The 23,446-nt window shown below is 43.7% G+C and overlaps 2 protein-coding genes across 2 annotated transcripts in view; one reads left to right on the plus strand and one right to left on the minus strand.

The window, feature by feature from the left end:
• On the plus strand, nucleotides 1-11,374 carry LOC111266871 (uncharacterized). Its single transcript, XM_086971100.1, has 9 exons — nucleotides 1-134; nucleotides 887-4,265; nucleotides 4,465-4,761; nucleotides 5,065-5,238; nucleotides 5,492-5,623; nucleotides 5,769-5,854; nucleotides 6,583-6,685; nucleotides 6,820-6,958; nucleotides 11,234-11,374. The coding sequence occupies exons 2-8, from the start codon at nucleotides 1,128-1,130 to the stop codon at nucleotides 6,871-6,873; spliced, it is 3,984 nt and encodes a 1,327-aa protein (XP_086827226.1). The 5' UTR covers nucleotides 1-134; nucleotides 887-1,127; the 3' UTR covers nucleotides 6,874-6,958; nucleotides 11,234-11,374.
• Nucleotides 6,978-23,446, minus strand: part of LOC111266876 (uncharacterized) — a 25,155-nt gene continuing 8,686 nt past the window's right edge. Inside the window, exons 3-6 of the mRNA XM_022844718.2 lie at nucleotides 11,248-11,464; nucleotides 10,788-11,021; nucleotides 10,400-10,604; nucleotides 6,978-10,050 (exon numbers count right to left, since the gene is read on the minus strand). Coding sequence (XP_022700453.1) covers nucleotides 9,542-10,050; nucleotides 10,400-10,604; nucleotides 10,788-11,021; nucleotides 11,248-11,464 — 1,165 coding nt within the window. The 3' untranslated portion in view covers nucleotides 6,978-9,541. The remainder of the gene's footprint in view (nucleotides 10,051-10,399; nucleotides 10,605-10,787; nucleotides 11,022-11,247; nucleotides 11,465-23,446) is intronic.

The following is a 23,446-nucleotide window of genomic DNA, read 5'->3' on the forward strand; positions in this document are numbered from 1 at the left end:
CTCGTTTCTCCAGTCATCCGGCGGCCAGTGTTTAGCGCGCGATAGTGCAGACTACTACCACCGTTGACGTCGCGCTCTCGCTGGGCCCGGAAGGTCTGAAGCCACGACCGAACACCGACCGGCAAGCTGAAGAGGTACGCAGCCGTCTGATCCGATCACCCACCCACACATAGAATGAAACGCAGAAAGAGCATTCGTCGATTGCATTACAATTATTATTATTGGTGCTGTTGTTGATCAATAACAATTATCCGTTTTAGGCTATGCCATCGATGCATAGACGCATCTGACTAGATGCGGTACCGATGATACATGAGCAGTCGCCTGTTGTTCATGCAGGTCTTAGACGTTCTTTGGTTGATGGCTGCCAATCGACAAATAGAACTACCAATAATAACTATATTGCAAAAACAAAGTAACAAACCGCTGATCGATTTGGTGATACTACAGTGTACAGAGATCTGCTGAAGTCAATCTCGTCTCGAGCGGTCGGTATACGTCAACGAGTAAACAGTGGCATTAACGTAATGGAAGCTATAGTGTCTAGTATTGGGCCTTAAATGTGGTGCGTTGTTAACTATGTGTCCGCAGTATGACATAACGACATAGCGCTACACGACCATTTACGTAAACAGACAATTTTAAGAGTTCCGTTGATTTGTCCGCCTGCGCTTCTATCGAAGAAATAATATAACATTCTTTGTATCTATCAGTGAAAGTGCTGTGAAAGGAGTTGGACGTATGATTCTAGGTAGAAATCAAATAGATAGCTTATACATATAACATGCTTATTATATATATATATATATATGAATGTGTTCTCTTCCCTACGTTCAGGAGACTTTTCAATGAAAGGTTTAGACAAGATATTGCGGGCTGGTTGCAGGTTAAGCAAGCTGTTCAAGCTGGGCGGCGGTCAGGAAGCACCTGCTCCTCCGCCGCCCCAGCAAGGAGGTTTTTCGCAATTGCCCTCATCGCAGTCACTCTCAGAAACCGCTGATTCTTCTCTGGGCTCGCAGTATTCGTTGGACTCGCTGGACGGGCGTAACATCAGCTCACTATCTGACGCACCGCCATCTTCCGGAGCCCTTCTCAGGCGAGCGGCTTCTATAAGGACCTTAAATCTGATGGATGGTTCCATGTATTCATGTGCGGGCGAACAGCTCTCCGATCATATATTTGCTGAACATGAACCAACTCTAAAGAAGTCTGAAGATCTCTCTAGCCTATTCGAGGCGGATGTGCTTCCAGAAGAAGAGATACACGTGGCTCAGCCGAACGACGACAACACAATAAGCGCTAAGACGTTAGCTGGCCAGATCCGTGAAAATGAAGCTGGATTACCTCGTCAGGTGAAACATAGCACCCAGATATCGTTAAACGCCGAGGTGTACAATAACGCCAACGTGGTTGATGTTGGCAAAGACGGCGTGAGGAAGCAATGCGCCGTTGTAGTACCAAGTCTGTTCGCTGATGGTGCTAACGGCATATTAACAAGCGAGGGTGAAAAAAAATGCAAAAATACAGCAGGTCCAAAGGGATCATCTGTCCAAGTAAGAACACAAACTGTCGAAGAAAAGTCACTGGCGGGAAAGGGCCAAAAGCAGCTCGAAGCAGCCGAAACGGCCATTGCTGTAGAGGCTAAGTTAATATGCGAACACGCCAATAGAAAGATGCCTGCAGCGCGTTCAATGGCGGCACTCACTTCTCAGTCGCCTGGTGTTGTAGTCGCTCTGGACATCCCAGAGCAAGCGAGTCGCGTTGTAACAATTTCCGATGAAAACGGAGAGCAGGTCGCCTCAATTAGCCAAACGGTGATGTCATCTAATGCTGTAGAGATCGTGGAAGACCACAAACCAGAGGCACCGCCAACAGCAGTGACAGTGACCAGTGAAGCTTTCAAAACTACGATTGATGATGCGGAAAAGCTATTTATTGATTGTAATGATCAACGTGCACTCTGCCTTAGCGACCTTCCAGAGAAGCAAAAAAAAAACAAAAGAGGCAATCGTCGCGGAAAAAATCGTACGAAAGGTCGTGATAAGAGTGACCAGGATGATAGAGCCAGTCCTACCAGTTCGATGATGAGAGAGACCCGTAATAACGTCAATGAACAAGCTAAAATTCGGAGCGAAGCAAACGAAGCTCCAAAGGAGGCGTGTTGTGACGACGATCTGCTCCTTGGGGCATTTCAAACATCTGTGACTCAAATGCCCTTACAATTGCCACTTATCAACCCGACATCGAATAATCTAATGGAGAACGCTATCTTAGCAGACACTGTCCCTATAGATCTAACAACGGTCGATGAATCAAAGTCAGTCAGTTACATAGCTCTAAAACAAAGTACGCCGTTTCCGATAGAAATAGAGCGGCCGCCATCCCTTGACGGTTCGAACTCCATTTCTAAGGAGCAGCTGCAGACTGTTGAATATAGTGAAAGCGATGAATATCCTTTGAAGCTCCAGCAAATAACAGTAGAGTCAAACAATAATGAAAACGCAATCCGAACGAAGGAACCATCGATGATTGATTTGGGTAGTATCAGTAACGATATCATTAGTCCAAACGATACCATAGATAACGATATTGTTACAAGAAACGCTGCTGATACAGGCAGTGGTGCGATAGTAGCCCCTATAGCGATGAGTAACGTTCCTGTGAGCTCGACAGATGTTACTGGTTTTCTAGAGTACGCTGGAATTTCGCCGGAAGGTTTGCAGGCTGACTCATCGTATCTCGAGTCACTGGCCAATAATGCCAACGAGCACGATCAAATGGGCATTGTTGAGACGATCAACAGCTCTGTGACTCATTGTTGTAATAACGCTGAAATAATTAATTTCAAAGCTATCGACACTAACAATGTATCCACTCTAAACCCGGATAAAAGCAACCAAAGGATTCTTGATGGGCAAGAGATTTCCACACCGAACAACGAATTGACAAACCCGGCAATTAATGAAATTTTCTCCTCGGATACGACATACAAAGTTCTAGAAGATACTGCGAGTCTACTCCAAAAGGAATACGGTGAAATGGTTAGGGCAGATAAAGAACCTGAAAGTGGTTTGCCATGTAACTTAGGACAGAGCAGTGATCTAAACAATGTTGGACAGAAGGCTTGCGCCGACACATGTGATCAAGCGAGCCTATTAGGTTGTCAAAAATTATCTATGAATCTAGTTCCACATACAGATACTAGTACAGCGTCTGTGACCACGATAAATGAAATCGCAATGCGTTTAGAGGACGATAGACAGAAGGAAAAACAAAGTGGTGTAAGAGCATCTGTCAAGGAATTTCTTACTTTGGGACTTCACGAAAATTCTGACAATAATAAGAGTCTCTACCAGGATACAGCAGATGCCCGTGAGCAAGCCAAAGGGAGCAATATCGAACACCAGATAACAGCAAAATCATGTGAAAGTATAAAACCAATCGAACAGCGGCCGTCCGGATCATCAGAGCCGTCTATAGACATCCACATTGCGAGATTGGAACCATCTCTAGATCCTATGAACGAGTTTACTCGTCTAGATGAAGCGACTAAACAAGCAGAGGAGCAAGCATCCGGTGCCAAAACGTCTCTTGACAAACCACCTTCAAAACTTCTACACCGAGAAAAAAACTCTTTTCCGCAAACTTTTCGAAAACAAATTGCTAAGCCGAAATGCATGGATCAACGTGAAAACTCATGTGGAAAAATTGAGCGGCCCTCAAAGATGTTTCGTGAACACAGTATGTCTCCGATACAGTTTCAAAGGGCTAGAACGCCAGCTGACTCCTTAGACACTACCGCCGATTCGATTTCTCCTGATAACAGTTTAATTCAGGATATCACTTATGATATCGTCAACAAAGAACGAATACAGCCTATGAAGAGTAAAAAGTTCACATTTGGCTTGGAAATTCCCACAACCGAGCCTTTGACAGTGGTTTCAACAACTTTCGAAACAAGTCCCATTGCGCCTGAAATGGCGTTGAACGCTTCGTACACCGTGGAGAAGAATGTCTCCGAGGAGTCTCTACCTCTGACATCGGAGCTGGAAGAAGACCACCCACGAAGCCCATCGGTTCAGCTCAGCGTGAGTTTGCTTACCCCAAGCAACTTTGAGGAACCAGTTAAACCCGTACTGATGGATCTGTCGACGCTCATCAGTACCTCAATGGAAAGTGGGCAGCAAATAGTGAAATGCGTGGAGTCGGAGCTGATGAGCTTTGTTTACCTAGTCGACGATCAAACGGTCGTCGCGCTCGACAAGGTAACGTCGTTCTAGGCCATACATACATACATTTATATATATATATGTGTCCACCACAACAATGAACATCATTCATCTCGTCCCATCAACGACATTTGCATATGAATTTTACAGTAGATGTGATGCGTGTCCGTAATCAATCGGCGTCTACATCATGTTCATTTTAACGTTATTGTTTTTGTAAATCGGAAATATGTAGGCTCTCCAAGAACTGCCAGCTGGTGCCTGTCGGATAACTCTGTCGTATCGAGTTGAGCCTTTGGATGGACCGGATACACTACCATTAGACGCGCGTAACTTGTGCACGCGTTCCCCGTGGCTAGAAGCTTCGTCAAGTAGCCTGTCAGCAAATACGGTTGGATCTCCTTCATCGTGTTTGAGCGGTCGCCATGGTCAAAAACCGGCAGCGATCGTATCGCCAATGAAACCAGCGATGATTTCTAGGCTGAGTCAAACTGAGGTGCTACATGGCGATGCCTTGGAGGGCTACAGATTGGTGTGTCTTCACATTGTGATTTTTCGTTGAAAACCAATCATCTACGCAGAAACCTATAGTCGTATAATTAGCTTGACTCTCATGACTGTTTATATGGATAAAATATAACGTACACATATAATAGAGTTATTATGACAAAAACAAATTTTTCACAATTTATATTAACCACCATTGCAAGATGAGTTTACCCTGGACCGTTATAATGGCCTGACCGTCAGCAGCTTATAGCAATGGATAAAACGGAGAAAAGTCAGTTTGATACTATACTCAACATATATTCGTTACGTTAATCCGTCTACGCAGATGCCTACCCGATCCTCTTCGAACGTAGTGGATGACCTTCGACTGGCGCTTACCACATATGCGGAGGTGGTCACAGTACTAAAAAGGCGCTTTGATGATTTCAGTAAGAATAATTCGCGTTCGACTGAAGCGCTTGCCAAAGAGTTGCTAACAGAGAAAACACGAAATCACAAGGTAAAACAGGGCATTCGGCCTAGGCCACTTCGTTCTACCTCTAGGGCGATAGGAGAAGAAGGCGCCTTCTTCACGACCGTCTACATGCTTGCGTAGCTATCAGACGATGAAAACCATACGCGCCCCCTATCGTGTGCTAGTAATAGTGCTACTACTAGTAATGATAATAACAATGATAAAAATCAGAGCGCATTTTCAGTCGTCGATTGCTTGATTAAATTTCCGTCATATATTATGGTCTCCCTCCTTATAGTTGGAACAGAGCGTAAGTAACTTGGAACGTACAATTCAGTCTACAATGTCGCGTATGGGGGAAATTCGCTCAGCGAACAGCGAACTTCGTGAGATTGTCCAGTCGCAACTGGATATGCTTACAGAATACAAAGTACGTATGGCATCGTTCTCTGTTTTGAAAAGCACCTACCACTTCGTATCAGGTTAATGCGGGCTTACCATCTTGGATTATCGTACGTAACTGTACTTAGTCGCTAACCCAGGCGTATTCTTTTATCATTTTATTTCGCTCTTAGACGCAGATTGAGGACCTAACGTTTGAAAAGGATCAACTGATAACCGGCAAACGAGAACTCGAGGAGGCTACTGAAGATACCTTGAGGTTAGATAACTTGCGGTTTGAACGTATATGTGCAACATGAACATCACCAAAAAGTATTTACTGATGAACTAGACTACTGAAAATATACAGGCAAATTCGTCGGCCGTCCTGTCAATAAATGGCCCATAGTTGAAGCCAGTAGCGGTAGTGCTACAAATTGAGCGTGACTTCGGTTTGAGTAAGCTTTTTGAAGTTTGTCCTTGTGGAATTACCGTTCGCACCTGATGAAGCGTGGTGCCTAGACTAGATATGAGTTTATTAATACGAAAACCAAATAATTACAGAAGTCAATCCCGCGGAAACAGTTTAGCCGACAAGATCAAGTCATGTTTCTTTATAGCGCGGTCGCACGGAGTAAACTTAGTGTGGCTAACGGCCAAGCCTAATAGTTAAAAGCAGATAGCTCATAGAAAAACCGGCGCCACTCATTAGGGTCACCAGTATTTACGACGTCACGAAACATAGATATATAAGGGAAATAATATTCAGCCACGTTTACGGTGAGGCGTGAAATAGTGTATACGTTGCCTTATTTACATATTAGGAACCCAGTCGTATTTAACTGGCTACGGAAACAATCACGGATATGATCTTTTTCTTCGTCGCGTAAAGCAGTTAGTCTGTAAAGAACAGGATACGATCGTTGATGCAATTACGAAGCATCGACTTCGGATCTTTGAAGTTAACGAAACGAAGTTAAGAAACTTCTAATTGATTTTTCGGCCCAGGCGAGAGAGGTGCTCACTGGATAAGCAAGCTGCTCTTCTGCGGGCCCAGATGGAAATGAAGAACATGGAAATAGAGAGATTACAGCAAGAAGCACGCATTATGGTGAGGATGCTTCTGATACAGTCGAGCGCACGCATGGACGGTGCTTTCCCTAATACTCTATTATACATAGATCTTCCACATCCACGACAGACACATGGAAGAAATGTCTCTAATAGTTCTACTGTTTATTTCAGCGCGAACAGCTCAGCAGTTGCCAAAAAGTGATCAATGATCTTCAACAGTACTAGAACTCTAAGACTGCGCTGGAATGGCAAGCTAAATCAATTGTACCATAGTTTCATGCCGCAGATCGAAATGACACAGATAAAGCATGTAAGTATTTCAATCGGTGTACTAGAAAGTGTTTTTTATTTTACGATTTCCACTGCAAGTTCTGTTTATTTGTAACAGCTGCTGTGTGAGGGATTATATTAGCTTGTCTGTATAGAGTAATAATAGTGTATGTATATATACACAGCCCCATGTCTATATATCCAGAGCACAAACACATAATGTTGTTCATTATGAATCTGAGTATATGGGTGTTGCTAGCAAGTTTATAGTTTACGTGAAACAAACATGGACGTCCCGAGGGAAAGAAGCTTATTTACAATTAAATCCTCGTTCCGATTCTCAGAACTGAGTAAAAGCTCAACGAATCATACCTGTCATTTAAAGGCGACAAAAAAAATTACATTTTATTCTATCGTCGTTTACCACTAAATCGAACCGACTGAGGAAAATAATTACGAATCGTTTTACGCTAACTGTTATAAAAATTGAGATCCTAACATTATAGATCGTAGGTATGAAGTGGTTTGCCGTGTCCTTCACGTTCGTCGATTGCCGCAGAGCTCACTCAAGACATCATCAAAGATGTCCGGCTACTTCTTCTACTGGCTATTTATCCACAAAACAACAGTGCAGTCAAACATAATTAGTATATAATATGATATTCTTTTTTGTTATTTTATTTCTGTTATCAAAATGATCCAGGGTATATTTAGTGGCGATTTTTCGTCGGTAATGTGTATGTATATAGGTGTGTATCTACACGGAGCACATCGAATGTGGCCAAATGCACATTTGCTGCTATATACAATATATAGGAATACATTATACGTACTGATAGACACGACCCCCCCCCCCCCCCCGCCGCAGATATACAAAATAGTACACGGAATATAATGTGTGCTTCGTATCCATAAATCGTAACTTTGCAATCAGACAATTGGATTTCCTTTTAAAGTAGTAGTTTTTTTTACTGCATACAGTCAGATTTGTCCGCCTTTAGGAATTAGGTAAAGTGCAATAGAGCTTCTAATAAATATAGATCTTCAAGTTTGGACGTCTTTAATTCTGCTTTGCGAAGTAACACTACTAACCCCATAGTAAATCATTGACGAACCGTAACTGACTCTACCTGTCCAGAATCCTCACGTTGTCTCAATAAAAGCATTCTTTCCCAATTTTTGAATTTTCTGTTGCGTTTCACCACACACACGTGGTGGCCGTTCATCTTTGCTCAGAATTCTATTACATAGCGTTGAAGTATGAGTGTAATTACCTGTACTATTGCACAGAGTGTATGTACATCGATCATCAGGCATTTGTTTATTATTGTCGTGATGGGGGTCGCGCTGCACATCTCGCATATCAGACTCGTAGCGTCTATGCAAGGCGTACGGAATGGCTAACCACACATTTTGGCCACTCCAAAATGTAGCCCCACTGTACGGCTTCCTCTATTTTTTTTTTGTTACGATATATTGTACAGCTTTCATTCTGGTCAAATGCAGTATCAGGCTAAGACGAGTGTGACTGTCAGCATCAATGGTACATGCATTTCTATTCGATGTTTCGTAGTGGATATAGGTGGGCTTTGAATAAGGACACCGACTGAATAAGAGGTCATCGGCTCGTAATTGTCCTATGATACAAATATTTTATGGTCCCTGGAAGAAACGGGCCTGAAGACTCCTAGTTCGTTGTATACTTTCACATAGTAATGATAGATTATAGAGGAAGGTGCCTCTGACAGTACATGGTGATAAGTTTATACGTTGAGGAATTATCTCGTTTATGGTTGTTGCCGCCGTGCCCAACCCTTGCATTTGTATAGAATCCTCTTAATAAACAGTCTACATTTTTCATTATTCGTAGATTGTTAATGTTACTAACGTGTATGAACAACCCGACGTGTGAAGCTGCAGACAAAAACTGTCGAGTTGAAAATATAGCCTAATCTTTCTATTCGACAAGGTATCCTCTGATCAATCAAATTCGTCCCTCAGAAACGTCGTATACTTATATTAGAAACTTGTGAGGTCCACTGCCCTTGCTCTGATTATGCCTTTCACAAATGCACCATCAGAAACGATAACCAAGGCTGTAACCACGACACGTAAAACGTCTATGTGTCTAATAGTATCGTTGGGACGAACTATCAGAACAGATCAGTTAGATCTATATATAATATTGCATCGATAGGCACCGGTGTATCAAACAAATCGGCCTTCGTTTGTGATGCCGAGGTGCTTGCCTTTTGCGACGTCTGTACCCGATTGGCTGCACTTGTAACAGGCGCGTGTTTCGCGTCAAGGTTCAATCAGCGTGAACATTTTGAGTAATAAATAAGAGCGCTATGCAAAAAAAAAATGTAATAGGCTAGTAGTGGTATTCGTTTCGTTCCGTGCATCGCTTCTTCATCTCGCCTTTATTTATCTATTTGAAACGGTTTCATACTGATTTTAGGAAGATTACCAGCGTGGCGTTGGTCATCCACGAAATCATATGTTTTTTTCTTAGCCTCCTCTGCTCGGTTTAATTCTATTAAGTTATCCATTATGACCTATAGATGCGATGTACTTTAATCCAAATAGCGAACCATTAAACCTAGTTAGTGTCGAGTCAGAACTACGACGCAGGATCAATGGGCGGACTGCTATTGCTTGTACTTCGAGTGTTTTCACGTTCGTTTGGTGATGTCCTACGGGGCGACAAAGAGGCCGGTGGTGGTGGTGGTGAGTGGCCTACGAATAGTCCTGGCGGTGGGCGCGGAAGAAACATGTTTCCGACACTTCCCGGAACGAATTTCGGCATTACAGGAGGTGATGGTGTAAACATTCGGGGCGAAACCACTCCTGAAGCGGCTGTCGACGCCTGCAGGAACTGCATCTGTTGAGCTGCTAAAAGAGCTGCAGGCAATCCGCCAGCAGGTCCTCCGAGCATTTGGCGATTCTGACTTTGTTGTTGCTGTTGCTGCATAAGAGCGTGAAGTTCAGCTACAGCGCCTGCTTGAGCCTGTAGCTGTTGTCCAATGGTCTGGCCTACGGTAGCAGCGGCGGCTAACTTGGCCCAGGGTGAATTGGCTGCGGCGGCCTGAAGAAGCAGTATCTCCGAGGAGGTGGGCATCCGACCCAAAGCTGTAAATGGACACCACAAATGACCAGATGTGACTGATATAGTCTCGTACAAAGCTTTCCCTTTTCATGAATAAATCAATTATCTAAGGCTTAGGAGCGAAACCAAAACAACTTCCTTTCGAACTTCAAAAGCAAAAACCTTTCTGCTATTATACGCCAAATCAACACTGTCTTGCAATGTATCTGCGTGGATGAATTCTTCATTGACTAAGGAGGGCCGGCAGTTCCTTCGCAATACCTATTTGTCCAACAACATAGAGCAAGAGCGTCCGAAAGAACCATCTACTGACTTCGACATTGCAACTTCGAGTCCTGTCGAAGAATCCTTATGGTATTCAAATAGTTTTACCTGAGGTTGTAGCAAGCAGTTGTTGCTCGGGCGTAGGTGGCGGGAGTTCTCCATTAATGACCGCCCTGGCGAAAGGCGTGTTCAGATGTTTCAGTGCGTGTTCGCGTAAAAGAGTTTCAACGGACTCGCCCTCCAGATCGGTTAGCCGAGAGGAATCCCGGAAACCTTTGGCGAATGGGTTCGAGTCAATTTTTAATTTAGTTATCTGTAAATCCCACAGTATACAGAGACATACTATATATGATTATACTCGTATGTACCTAAAATTTCGAATGGAGCACTATGAAAAGATACTTAGAAATACTACATCTCTCTAGGAACGCCTAATTCTCTATTCGGAAAACAATTAGTATAAGTTTCGCTTTTTGTCTAATAATCATTGACTGACTAGTTGGTTTTGATAGGCAGTGACGGCGGTGAACGTTGTCTCTGGAAAGACAAACATCTTGTATTCTTCCTTGTCGAGGCTGTTAAACGTGGGTGGGTTCGATGCGTAACAGTAGTCGGGCCGCAGCTTGACCAGGTGTATTCTCGGCTGATACTTATGCATGGAGTTCAAAACAATATGGCCCTGTTTGTCCATCTCGTTGTTTGTTAATTTCACCTTTTCAAACGACACGACCTACGATCGTTTCAGTACACACAAACATGCCGGAATAGATAAACAAAATGTTATCACATTCCTGTCTATAGTAAACGCAAGCAGATATTATTGCAGAGAGGTATGATTGTAGCTAAACTATTAACAATCTTAGTATGTCTGTTATTATTATGGTGCTTAATAGTGTTTATGAGTAGCGCAAATAATTGTGAGCATCCATCTGTATCGTTTAGTTCGCATAGCCGACCTGTTTTCGCAATTGGTCTCCGTGATAAGGCGAATCAGGATGTTGGTAGAGGACGTTTGCGCACGCCGGATCGGCTTTTCCTGCTACGAGCCAGCACGAACGATGATAGGCGTAGCGATATCGTTTGTTGTCGCAGGGAACAATGTCCATAAGAACGGCGTATCGCTGTTGTGGATGCAGACCGGTAAAGGAGACCCGCACGGTCGGAAACATTCGTCTGTTTAATGGAATGGAAGAATATGATTACTAGTTATGCTCTACGTCTATACACTCCGAGTAGATCGTTCGTCGCTTTATCTGCTTACGTATCATATCACTTTACCTAGATAAAAATCATGCCTTCCTACTGCGTTGTGATGGCAGTGTACCAGGCTGCGTCCTACCTATTCGTTTTCTTAAAAGCCAGAAATTATTTATTAGTAAATAAAGTGCATATACATTGTTATCTATATGCAATAGTTTTTATTTCTATTTCAAATAATAGGATATATACGTATAATTCGTTTTCGAAGGTACTTAAATTTAAAAAAAATCGATGATACCTTTCAGCTGTGCGGATTGAAAACCGTTTCTTTCAGTCCTTATACAAATAAAACTTCGGGCTTCTAGAATTATGGCGGTCCATTGAAGTTTATTTTACGTTATCATGCCTACTACGCTGACACTATCTTTAAATAAATTTTCTACCCTAATACTATGTTATAAAAATGTAATGCCTGAAGCCGTGGTGGTCCGTAGCATGATTATATATTGACGACTACGACCTATAACAGCGTTTCTGAGGAAGCAATTATTAACTTTCCACCAATCCAGCATTTGGTGTTACGCTAGCGTCTGGTTTTTTATACGTATCGGAGCACCGCGAATACGCTGAGACGAATTTAATAATTAGTTTTCCTTCTATCGTTGTTTAATTCCACCTCATTTCCGCCCGCTTTTGGCAATACGCCCATCTAGAAAACGCTATAAATGGCGACCATCGAACAGCTTTTACCTCATAGAGCCTCTACTGTTTCACGAGACCTTCTTTGTCCTAGCTGGGGTAATAGGCCGCTATAATCGCCACCGCAGAAAGCGCAGCCGCTCGCCTATGGCCCATATGTTCTATACTTATGAGACTATTTCATAGTATCCAGACGGCCAGTCGAACGGTTCTTCGCTGAAATCGGTTTTAGGGACTGGAAGGAGAAGTCTCGCCGGTTCGGGACTCCACGAAGGGCTTATAATTTGATTTTAAAGTCTACTCTGCACTACAAGCACTTCCTTTCTTTGCTAGCAAAGGAATGAACCCTGTACCGTAGCCGCCAGTCGTCGTGCCCGACCTGTGCCTAACTGTAGATTCAGCCTCGGTAGAAGCTCTCTCTCTTTTCCCCTTAGTAACAGACATCGTGCTGGGCACACAGTGCAAAGACCACCGCTACATAAGGCCCGCTACTGTACTACTAGTACCTTTTCGGCTAAATTGAGAGAGGACAGGATCTCTTCGGAGAAACAAGCCTGCCGTCTGGATGGCCTAATAATCCCCAACTAAGGCGGTAACCAGCATGCCGCCGCAACAGAAGCGTTGCTGGTAGTTGGTTACCCCATTCATTACACTACGCTACCCTCCTTCTCGGTTCTTGCACGCTTGGCTCCTCCACTATTCGCCCTTTAGGCCCTATGCTTTTCGCTCCCTCTTAACTGCTGATCCTGCCGCCGGTCGATATTGGGGTGGTAGCCCAAGCGATAGTAAGGGTACAAGTAGGCTCTTGTTACATCAACCATAGGCGCGTTATGCGTCGGCTGTATTACCACCGTCTGGTCGGCTGATGTCTGCTTCCTGATGACCTCTACTTGCGCCTGATTTGTGCTCTGCTGCTGCTAGCGGCCTTTGAGCCGATCCTGAACCTCTCTAGCTAGGTCTACCCGGTCGTCTACCTCGTGCCGCCCCTTGCGCTTCGAAGCTTTCAGAGGGCTGCAATATGTGCTATTGCGCATCATGCGGAACATCGCGCTCGGCAGCGTCCGATGAGGAACACTATAATCACTACTATGTACGTCATAATCGTAATTAGTATTTTAATATCGTCGTCGTTACTCGCCGATCGGGTGAAGCGACAGTGGAGAGACATCGAGAGCCACCCAGGGAAAACGTCGTTTCGCCAATTAGATAATGAAAGCAAACAATGGCTGCCGCTGCTGGCTTTTTTGTGTTTCGAAGACTGATATTCTAATAGTTAGAAAGGCACAGCAGCCCACAATCGAGCAGAACGGAAAATATAGGTAATGTGAAGGAGTAAAATTTAAGTTTATCTATTTGCTCGCTTTTGTAGAAGTTCAACTTTTGTCGTTTGCCGGTAGAATTGCAAAGCTAGTAACTAGTGACCGGCTAGTCCTTGCATCGTTGGTACCCGTCGGAACTAAATTGTGGGTAAACATGGTTAAAATAGTATAATAATTTTTAAGCCGAAATATTTTCAAAAAAAAAGCTACTTCTTTTTGAAGCTTAAGTGTAGAGTTGTCGAACACCTGCACCCATACCAAAAATTTCGACTAAAAAAATAAAAATGTAAAATACAAAAAAAAATATTAGCAGATTTTGGTAATCGTCGGAGCACGTAGATCTGGCGTTTTTACTGGAATTGCCCCATCTACGACAGATTCTGTATGTGAAACAAACAAACCGCTATTACCAGAATGGAAATCATGTGAAACTGCTCATGTCCCGATACACTCAATAATGCAATAAATCGATTTTCACCAACAAGCCTCCCTTCGCTAGTCTCTGTACGAGTTTGCTAGAGCGCACTGATGCCGTGCGAACAACTTTCATGATCGACAGCTATTGACCCTCGTTGCCCCTTCTACCTTTATGACTGCGGCCAACCCCTATTAGTGCACCCCTCCGAAGCCATTAACAGGCTTGGATGGCATGCGAGGTGTTTCTAATTCATACGTAGCAGCGTTCATGTATGCAGATGCTGTCGTTTGTATTTTTGAATCTCACACGCTCGCGTATCCATTTTCATTCAAAAGTCGATAGCGTCGGGCAGGAAACACTGGCGAGACAGTTTACACCGACAACTTACACTGTGTCTGACTCGTGTAACATTCTAACTCGGCTTTTTTGTTTCGCCCGCTTTTTCGAGTAATATTAAAATCACAGTACAGATCTCACGGTGCGGGTCATCAGCGACTAAAAATTCAAATTTTGTCCAGTAGGATCTAGAACAGGACCGGTACTCGGAAGTAACGAGTGACAGCAAAGTTTGCTCACCACGAGGCAAAGCTGGCCTCGTTTACGATGCCGACCTCTCGAACGATATCATCTATAACCTTGCTTCGAATTTATTTGGGACAATTAATGACTCATCGAGCTACGCTAACAACGTATCTACATCAAGACTGACCAAGGGCGGGACAGAAAAGAGACTCCAAAGAAATTTCAGGGTAAAGGACTGTGAGCATAAAGTATTTTCACAGGTTTTTCGTGCCACAACTTTAACTAGGGATAGCGCAGTAGCTTTGTGCATACATGTTGTTTGACTCTCCGCGAGAGTCTCGGTTTTTTATACGCAATAACATAATATACCATGTAAAGCTGGTGCTATGTCAAAAGAATAGAATAATATGCCGCTCCTGGTTATATTGTGTCCGCGCTATAGACATTATTTTTTGTGAAGAAAATAGGTTTTTAAGAGAGTTTAGTAGAACTTTTACGTATAATCAGCACTACCCGGGCAAGTGTGTTATGCAGTTTAGATGTGGGGTTCATTCTTCGCGGTTGGACTTGCTTTCGCCCAGACCACTGCCCAAGACTTCTCGATTCACTCTAAAGCTTGAAGAGAGATTTGAGTGTCAAAAAGTTTCGCCTGATGTTTTCCAGTTACCATCTTACTTAACTGGTGACTTAATCGCCTAACCGATAATCGCCTATTGGCTTTCTATTCAAGAAACGGGTGGGCACCTGTTACGATCATCCTTGTAATTGTCCTCGGTGCCTCATACTCTAGGTCGAGTTCGGGTAGCTTGAATACGACAGGTTGGCCAAATAAACAGGTAGATTCAGAGCCGATGCAGAGATGGACCTCCTGGCTAGACACTCCTGATTCCGTTTCTCGTTCATGTTGATGGAGCTGTTGTTGCTGTCATCATCCGTGTGACGGTACGGATTTTTCATGTGTGTGCCTTTACATGTGTATAGAGGGAATCTTGCGTGTGTTGCTGTCATTGTCAACTCCGATTCGTGTTCTACAATACGACAGATATAGGTGTGGTATTCCAGCTGGCGCCACTACTATTGTTTTTCTCTTTTGAACTGAATTAAAATAAGAATAAAAAGATGCTAATAAGATGGAAACCTGCCGTGTCCACCGGCAAATACGGGAAGTGTCTGATGCTGCTGCTATTGCTGCTTGCAATTCGTACCCCGTCGCGCATTCTTATGACAAGTGGTTGTAGCAGTGATGATGGCCGCAGTGTATTTCTTCATTTGCTTAATGACTGCATTCGAAGCCCTGACAAAAGCCTTCACCAGCGGCTGAGCGTTTTCTCAGCGTCACAGTTTGTTCGACGATTACTGCTAGTAGTGGCTGACCATAAGTGAAATCAGGCGACGGAACAACCGGCCGATTCGATAAAGCTTGTAATTCTCATCATCGTTGTGTTCGTCGTCACGGCTGCTATGGCAGAATTATGAACGATTAAATGCAAAGCAGACGACGGTTTTGCGTGAGCAAGCCGTAATCCACTCCATTATCACGCCAGCGCGCTTAAAAAATGAAATGCGCCAAGCCGTTGTTGGAACAATGACGGCGTCAGAATATCGTTATAGTAGAGGAAGGATCGGGAACTGAAGAGACAGGTTGACTGGCCTATGCCGCCTAGCTAGCCTACCTATAGCTAGTAACAACGGTGAATGATTCAGCTTTGTTCGGCCCGGAATATTCCGGCTTGCTCAAGACACAAGTGGCGCAAATTTGAAAAATGACATGCGGTATTTGCTGCTGCCGCACCCCCGCCGACATCGTGCCGCACGGTCGACGAGGCGTAGCTGGACACGCACACTACCGTGATGTCGTGCACATACGGCACTAACATTACTTTGCGCGTAGCGAGTGGAATAGAATAAATCACAGACACACACACACAATTTCATACATAGCTAGACATATACGATGATGGCGAAAATGACGATCCGGCCTCTGATCGTTACGGAGGTGATCTTTGTAGTGATATTTAGCGCGTTAAGTAGTCGTCAATAGCTGCCTCGTTCTGGGAAAGAAGTGCGAGCAAGACTAAAATGGACATGGAAATGGTGCAGTCAACATGCATTCGGTCTGCTTGGCTTCGGTGGACGACATGCAAATTGCTGCTCGTAGGCTTATAGATCTCACGGCCCCTGTGTTGCCCAAAGCTGGCCATTACTAATGCTGGGTACGTGGGATTGACGGGGGCTAGATGAGATAGGGAACAGGCACGGGGGGATGGTTGCAGTACAGGGAAATGAAGTGTCGACAGTTTGACACGATTGATGTTGGGTAGCTTTGTCATTGTTGCTACTATTTTTGCTAGTTGGAAATGCTGTCGCGGAAACGAAGTCCAGGTCTGTCAGAGTTTCTGCATCTACTGATTGATAGCTGTAGCATTACTAGCATCGCCAGGTCAATCATCCTTAACCGATAGAGTTGAAGACGACGATCTGCGGGCTCGGTGAGGCCAGTCTGCATAACGATGAGGTGGATAACGGATGTACTCTAGAATGTGTTCTTACATCGACTATTTAGCTTCTTCGCTGTAACTTTGGCAAAGAAATAACAGAATTGATACGTATCACGTAAATTGAAATATAATAATGAAAATCATTTTACTATGGCTAATAGTTAAAACATATCGTTGTTACTGATTCCATGAAGCGAGTTAAAAATAAAGCGATTGGCTGTAGGGTAAGTCAGTGAAACATTACGATAGTTGTCCTTAGCATCCTTTCTGCCAAAAAGCCTAAGCTTTTTGTAGAATAGAACGCGACTTCTAAAAAGTAGAATGTTAGAATTTATATTGTGCTACTGCGTGTCACTGTATCTCAGTGGATCTTTTTCCATAGCGTACTATCGCAACGATAGATAAGCGTGTTAGTTCGTCGAACGTAATTACCAACACCTCTGAACAAAGTTAATGTTGCAAAGGTAAGTTCAAAGGGCCTATTGCTTGGAACGAGTTGCTTGTCCGTTTCGATTTAGCAGATCTAATCGCCTTGAGTTTCCGACACAATAACGTTAAGGTCAGCATGGCGGATTAAGTAGCTAGCCATTAACTTCTCCAACAAAGGGATATATTGGGTCGCGTTACCAGGCTACCTGTCGTAAACTCCTTCTACACAGCGGCCAGATGTCAAAAATACGTTTTCGTACTGAAATCCGGCGATGTCGAAAGTTTTCCGTCTACAATTTTTCCTGAATTATGGTCATATATTAATCACAGACTAACAATGTATTAAAAAGCATCTCTAAATATAACAACATAGACCCTTTAGGACATGCATTACCAACTTCAAACGCAAGATATCGACCCCTCAGAGCCTGTCCGATAAGATCGAAGGGGTCTTTTTATCGAACAGCGACTATATTCTTAGAAGTGCTAAAGTAATTCAAGAAATTCAAAACTCATGCAAGCTTACTATCTACTTTTAGCTTGCTAAGGTGATTTCACATAACCACGTATAGCATAAATCACGACAACGTCATAATTAAAGCATATGGCAGAAGAGTAGACCCGAAAGCTAGCCCTAAAACCTGTTCGGCCATTTCATCTATTCGATATGAGATGTACTCTAGAAGTGAAATTTCCTATGTTGCTGTTGAAGGTATAGTGTTGTAGGGAAGGCCACGTCGAGCGAACTCATACCGTTTCCATCAGCTCGTTCTCTTCCAATAACCACTTCCCTCCACCAAGTCATCACTAATCAGGTTACCACCTTTGTCGTTCTCCTGGGGCTAGATTCGGTAACCGGCAAGAACATAAGCACATTTTCTCTGCTTGCTTTTCCCTTCTGCCACGGTCTATTTTAGACCTCTCGAATACTTACAGAAATCCTCGCATGTAGAAACGGGTCCAAGCTCCTGTTGCACGTAACGGAAGCACCAGATGATCGTACAGACAGACACTCATTGACAGCAGCACTGTTGGCGTACAAACACCAACAGCTTGCGCGGATACCTGGATAATAACCCTAGGGCTTCAAAAAGAGATGCTAATACCATGGTGGATACTAACTCGAAGTATGTAGGGAGAACGTCGCACCGAAGATGTGCTGTTGTATGTTCTAGCGTGTAGTTAGTTATTTGGGCATTACTGGCGAAGATGTCTCCCAAGAGAATCCGCCGAAGAACTGATAACATAATCGACATTGCGATAGCGGTAGCCACGCACGCTGTGGAACTGAACGAGAGAACGGCGAACCAGGAAAGCAAAGGAATGGAAAAAAACATACCGGAGGAGGAGAGTTATTGACGATAGGAGGAGGACGCTATGTAGGAGTCAGGATAGAACGAGTAACTATAGTAAGAAGAAACATCAAACTGGCGCAGAAGTCCACTGAGGGTAACGCGTTCACGGGATAGCGGCTTCGCGCCGAAATTAGCACGATGAGCGGCTTCTCCCAAGTGCGTCGCGAGGCAAAATGGATGATCGACCGACTAGTACTGTTTCTGCAGTTACAGTCACTGCTCATCGAGTCCTCGAGAGACTCATATGAGAATGGCCGTCCAACATGCCAGAGCCTGAGTGCGGTAGGGCACTAATGACACTGCCGGCTGCTCATCTAATCCGCTTGCTCTTGTTTTTACATCTATTTTCCCTACCAACGAGGCCTGCGTGGAAATATCTGTACGAAGAGACTAAATAATGAAAAAAATCCTATTCAAATTGATGCATTTTAGTATTTAGCGGGATGTTCGTCTAGTTACGCGTGTCAGCATTGAATTCAACGGCCCTTGTCGTTAGCAATGCTGAAGAAGGACGCCCTTTCTCTGTCAATTATTAACAAGAACACGAAACGTGCGCGGTGCTATTCGTTGTAGCATGCATACGAATAGAATTGTTTTTGTCAAAGCATAAAATACGCCAATAGAAGTTAACAAGTAGGTTTTCATGCGTGCCGTCTATTGTAAAAAAGGCCTCTACCTATCCTAGAAAAAAAAGGGTTCCACTTCCTGTCTTTGATCCACACGAAAGTACTACACTTAAACCGAAACAGTTTAAATTTGAAACACGCCCTCTTTTTTGGGCGTATAAAAATAAGCGTATTTGTCACATAAAATTCAGCCGTACCGGAGCATCTGGATCATCAGCTCAACAAGGGGCGTCTTGGATCAGCTTTGTTCCAACCAGAAAAGTGCGACAATCATCTTAATAGAATCGGTTGGATTCCAAATGGTGGCAGCGAAAGGCAGGTGCATTGACAAGAAGTACTTAAGAACCAAGTGGTTTAATCAGACGAGTTGCCCTTTATGTAACCCCATGTAAATGGATGTTGACGATGCAAACAAGTGACATATGGATTCTTCGCGCAGAGCGACGAGCTGCCTAAAATGAATCAGCAAGATGACTAAAGAAGACGCCAGTGCGCGAGCGGGTTCCATCAGCATCGGCCTATTAACATCATAGTTGTCCAAAAAATGAGCTGTTGGTGATTGGCCCAGAGCATGTGACACCACTGGAAAGTACGCCATCAATGTCAACGGTCAAAAACAACGCATGCGGGGCGGGGGCTACGAAGGTAGTGAATAGTTAGCAGTAGCGATGCATGTCACCCTGTCAGATCTGAATAGAATCGGTTACGCCATTAAAAATTTAGTTCCGACCTGTTTGTTAAATACACACCTAGACATGTCCATCTTATGCATACAGACGTCGTTGTAAGCGTTGCAGTTAAGTAAGACGATTCGCCGTAATCACTGGAGCATCAGCTCTGAGCGACCACTGTCTGTCAAAGGTCGATAAAATTCAGACTCAGGTGTTTCTGTTATATCGTGTTATGTATCTGCATATTAGATGATGTAGATGGTTAAACCCCCACCCCGGGGTAACTGGGCTTTGTTCGGTCTTCATCAGCGTTTTAACACCAACACATCAACTAATTGAAGCAATTTCCATTGGAGATTTTGGTGCTGTGCAAGGCTCGTGCTTAGCTCTCGATGGCCTGTGCGCCATCTATTTAGCATGTCTAGTCGTCGCTATCCTTTGTTGTAACAACTAGCTTAGCTGTCATTACGGCTTGTTCTAAATTACCACCTAACCCCCCTGAGCAACTAGACGTTACCCGTATTTTGAGCGTCTTGGTGGACGATTGCGAGCCACGCTCAGGTTTGTCGCTCGTCCCTATCTAGCCAACAACGTCACCCGCATCGTGAGCGGGCTGACAGAAGCACTTGAAGAATCGCATTGAGCGCAGCTGAGATTGGGTACTGTGCTAGAATACATTGACATTTTGTTCACAGATGATTCGTATGCCTCGTAGTGCCTTGACGACTATTGGCCGCTAGACGACCAACAAGCAGACGATGGGAACTGTCTGTTAAACACAGAAACGTACCAACCCACATCGTCATGGCGTATCGGTTTTTCAGTAGGCGGTTATTATCGTCCGTGTTGCTCTGTCTGTCTGTTTATGAATGAATTGTGCACAGGACTCGAATGGCGATGATACAGACGCGAATTTGGCTAGCAGCGCCCTGAGAACATAGAGAAACTGTTTGTTACCGGGTCGTACATCGCTTGTGTAGGAACGAAGGCAATATACCATGTATCGAAAAACTAAGTAACAACCGAGTCTGTGTGGAAACGGCAGTTACTGAAGGAACATATTGACAAACAAGAACGGACCGTAAGCGTAAAGAACGAGCCCGCTTAGCGTAGCCAATCAGACATTTAATCAGAACCTTTTCCAGACCAACACATCTTTCCGCAGAAGCAGGGAATCAAAGTAATTTTTAATATTATACGAATCGCGGAAGCCGAATAACCGCTTAAATCAAAGATACAATTTTGAAGATGAAAATTCTTAACGGAGGAAAGGTTCAAGTAGAGATGAATTACTTCCACCGTTCTAACATCATAAAAGTCTTCACGGATGAATTTTACTTCTGTATCTATTGCCGGACGATCTAGCAAAGCGTAAGGATAGAGGAAATACTCCCCTGGAACACTCTTTTGTTGTTCTGATTTCATAAAAATTTATTTTATAATCGTGTTTTGTTAAAGTATCTCGACTGTTATCAGCCTAGAGATGTTGGTAATACTCAACTATGTTAGGTACGCTTTGTACGCCAACTCTGCACAATTTTACTCGACAGAGTAGCCGTAAAAGCTCTCTACGGTTAGAATTGGTTTCGTCTGACGATAGAAGAACGTAGTCCCTTGAAACGTCATGCATAGCATGGGACTGCGTACGTCCGTGCAAATAACTAGTAGTAAATCTGTGGATTCAAAAAACGTTGCGACACAATCAGTATATCGTATAGGTCGTTTCGAACGCTAGGAAACCGAGCATTGGCTGTTGTTAACGATAAAGTCGTACGAAAACGTTGAAGATTACATCAAACGACTTTTACCAATATACAAGAACCAAAGAGAGCTGTATTGTACGACAAGTCCACTTCAATAACCCGGCATAGCATTGAATCTAATCCATCCTTTGTGGGATATGTGGGCACGTTTGATAATAGACCCTAGAGAAAATTAGTATTCTCTAGAATACTAACTTTGTGAGCTTATAGATGTAAAATATAATAGGATTCTTTTTTAGAAGATACTGCTCATTCTGTAAACTTATATAATACGTTTTATTTTTGTATCAAGTGGAAATCTGTTTGGGCGGAACCACGTCCACTTGGCAAGCCGCAGAGAGAACTACCGGCGGCTAACTTATGACGAATAAGTAAGTGCGTTTATGTGTATCTGTGTGTGTATAATCGTGTTGCATTGGATGCGTGTATATAGTTTGTGGGAAACACTGTTTTGACACGAAGCAGATCATAATGCTACAGTTTCATTCACCATTTCTTCCTCGTTACTCTTTTTCTCTGTTAGGGAGCAGTTGGCAGCACGATATGATACGCGCGATATGACAGCCGTAGTATTCTTACGGTAGCTGCGTGCTGGCGTTAGCGGTGCCTGTTACAAGCTCACGAGCTAAGTGTTCTTCGTCATCGTCGTCGCCTAACGTAATGTCCGCTTAGTGTTAAGAGGACGCATAAATAAGATGTTTTAGGGCCTCATAAAGGGGTCATATGTAGCGAGGCCTATGGGCCGCGCGTCCGACAGCTACATACTGTACGCATCCGGGCCAATACAGCGAGCCACAGACACGCTGCCGACTGATTACACATGTAGACGGAAAAAAGTAAAGGGAGGAAACCTGCAGCCAAAATGGGGAGCTAGCGGAAAAACACCCGATCCGACGGTCCCTGTTGTCCTGCTCCCCTCATACGTCAATGGATTAGAGAGGGCGTAAGGTAACACCGGATCACTCTCGTAGAATATCTGAGCGACACTATTTCATGTTTTATTTCTTATCGTTTCGTTAATCGGAGAGTATGTAATCTTATTTTGATCCAATGTATCAGACTGAATTTACGGGTTCTGGTCGGAAAACGTAGCCTATTCTAATCATTCTCCATGTTCTTTGCTAAACAATCTTTATATATATATGTGCTCACTCTTTACTGCTAGCACTATCTCACACCGGCTAATATCTTTTAAAAGTAAAGTCGCGAGCAGAAGACGATTAAGCCCGCTCGATTTTCCCTATATACTTGTTCGTTCTCGCCATTTTATGCGAGGATATTTATGCCACGGAGTAAAGTGGCCCGAGTGTGAATTGGCTGACATGGTACGCTGGGAATTTTTTATTCATTCTTTTTCTACAACTATCACTGCGGTTTTTACACACTCTACACGCTCTGACACCGAACGCCGACCCTGCCAATCCTTTGGAAGAAGCATCTGCTTCCTTTCGGACAAAACGAACTTCCGTTGTTGAATATGTTTCCATGTATGTACTTCACGAGACCGACGGTATTTCGCAGATTTTCGGCAACTGAATGCTAGCGTAACCCCCGCAGCGAAGAGCACGTTCGCTACACACTGGTGGCTGGTAGCTAGTACAATAGATGACTTGTATTGAACGTAACGCTGGCAAGTGCGAGTCCTACCTAACGAA

The sequence above is a fragment of the Varroa jacobsoni genome, unplaced genomic scaffold (assembly GCF_002532875.2).
Source record: "Varroa jacobsoni isolate VJ856 unplaced genomic scaffold, vjacob_1.0 scaffold_1123, whole genome shotgun sequence".
NCBI classification, from domain to species: Eukaryota; Metazoa; Arthropoda; class Arachnida; order Mesostigmata; family Varroidae; genus Varroa; species Varroa jacobsoni.

What these genes read in the sequence shown, in the direction of transcription:
- LOC111266871 (XM_086971100.1), top strand. Translation starts at nt 1,128, where the DNA reads ATGGATGGTTCCATGTATTCATGTGCGGGCGAACAGCTCTCCGATCAT. An exon ending in AGAAAACACGAAATCACAAG is followed by an intron (nt 5,239 to 5,491) that starts GTAAAACAGGGC and finishes CCCTCCTTATAG; the next exon opens with TTGGAACAGAGCGTAAGTAA. An exon ending in AGCAAGAAGCACGCATTATG is followed by an intron (nt 6,686 to 6,819) that starts GTGAGGATGCTT and finishes TGTTTATTTCAG; the next exon opens with CGCGAACAGCTCAGCAGTTG.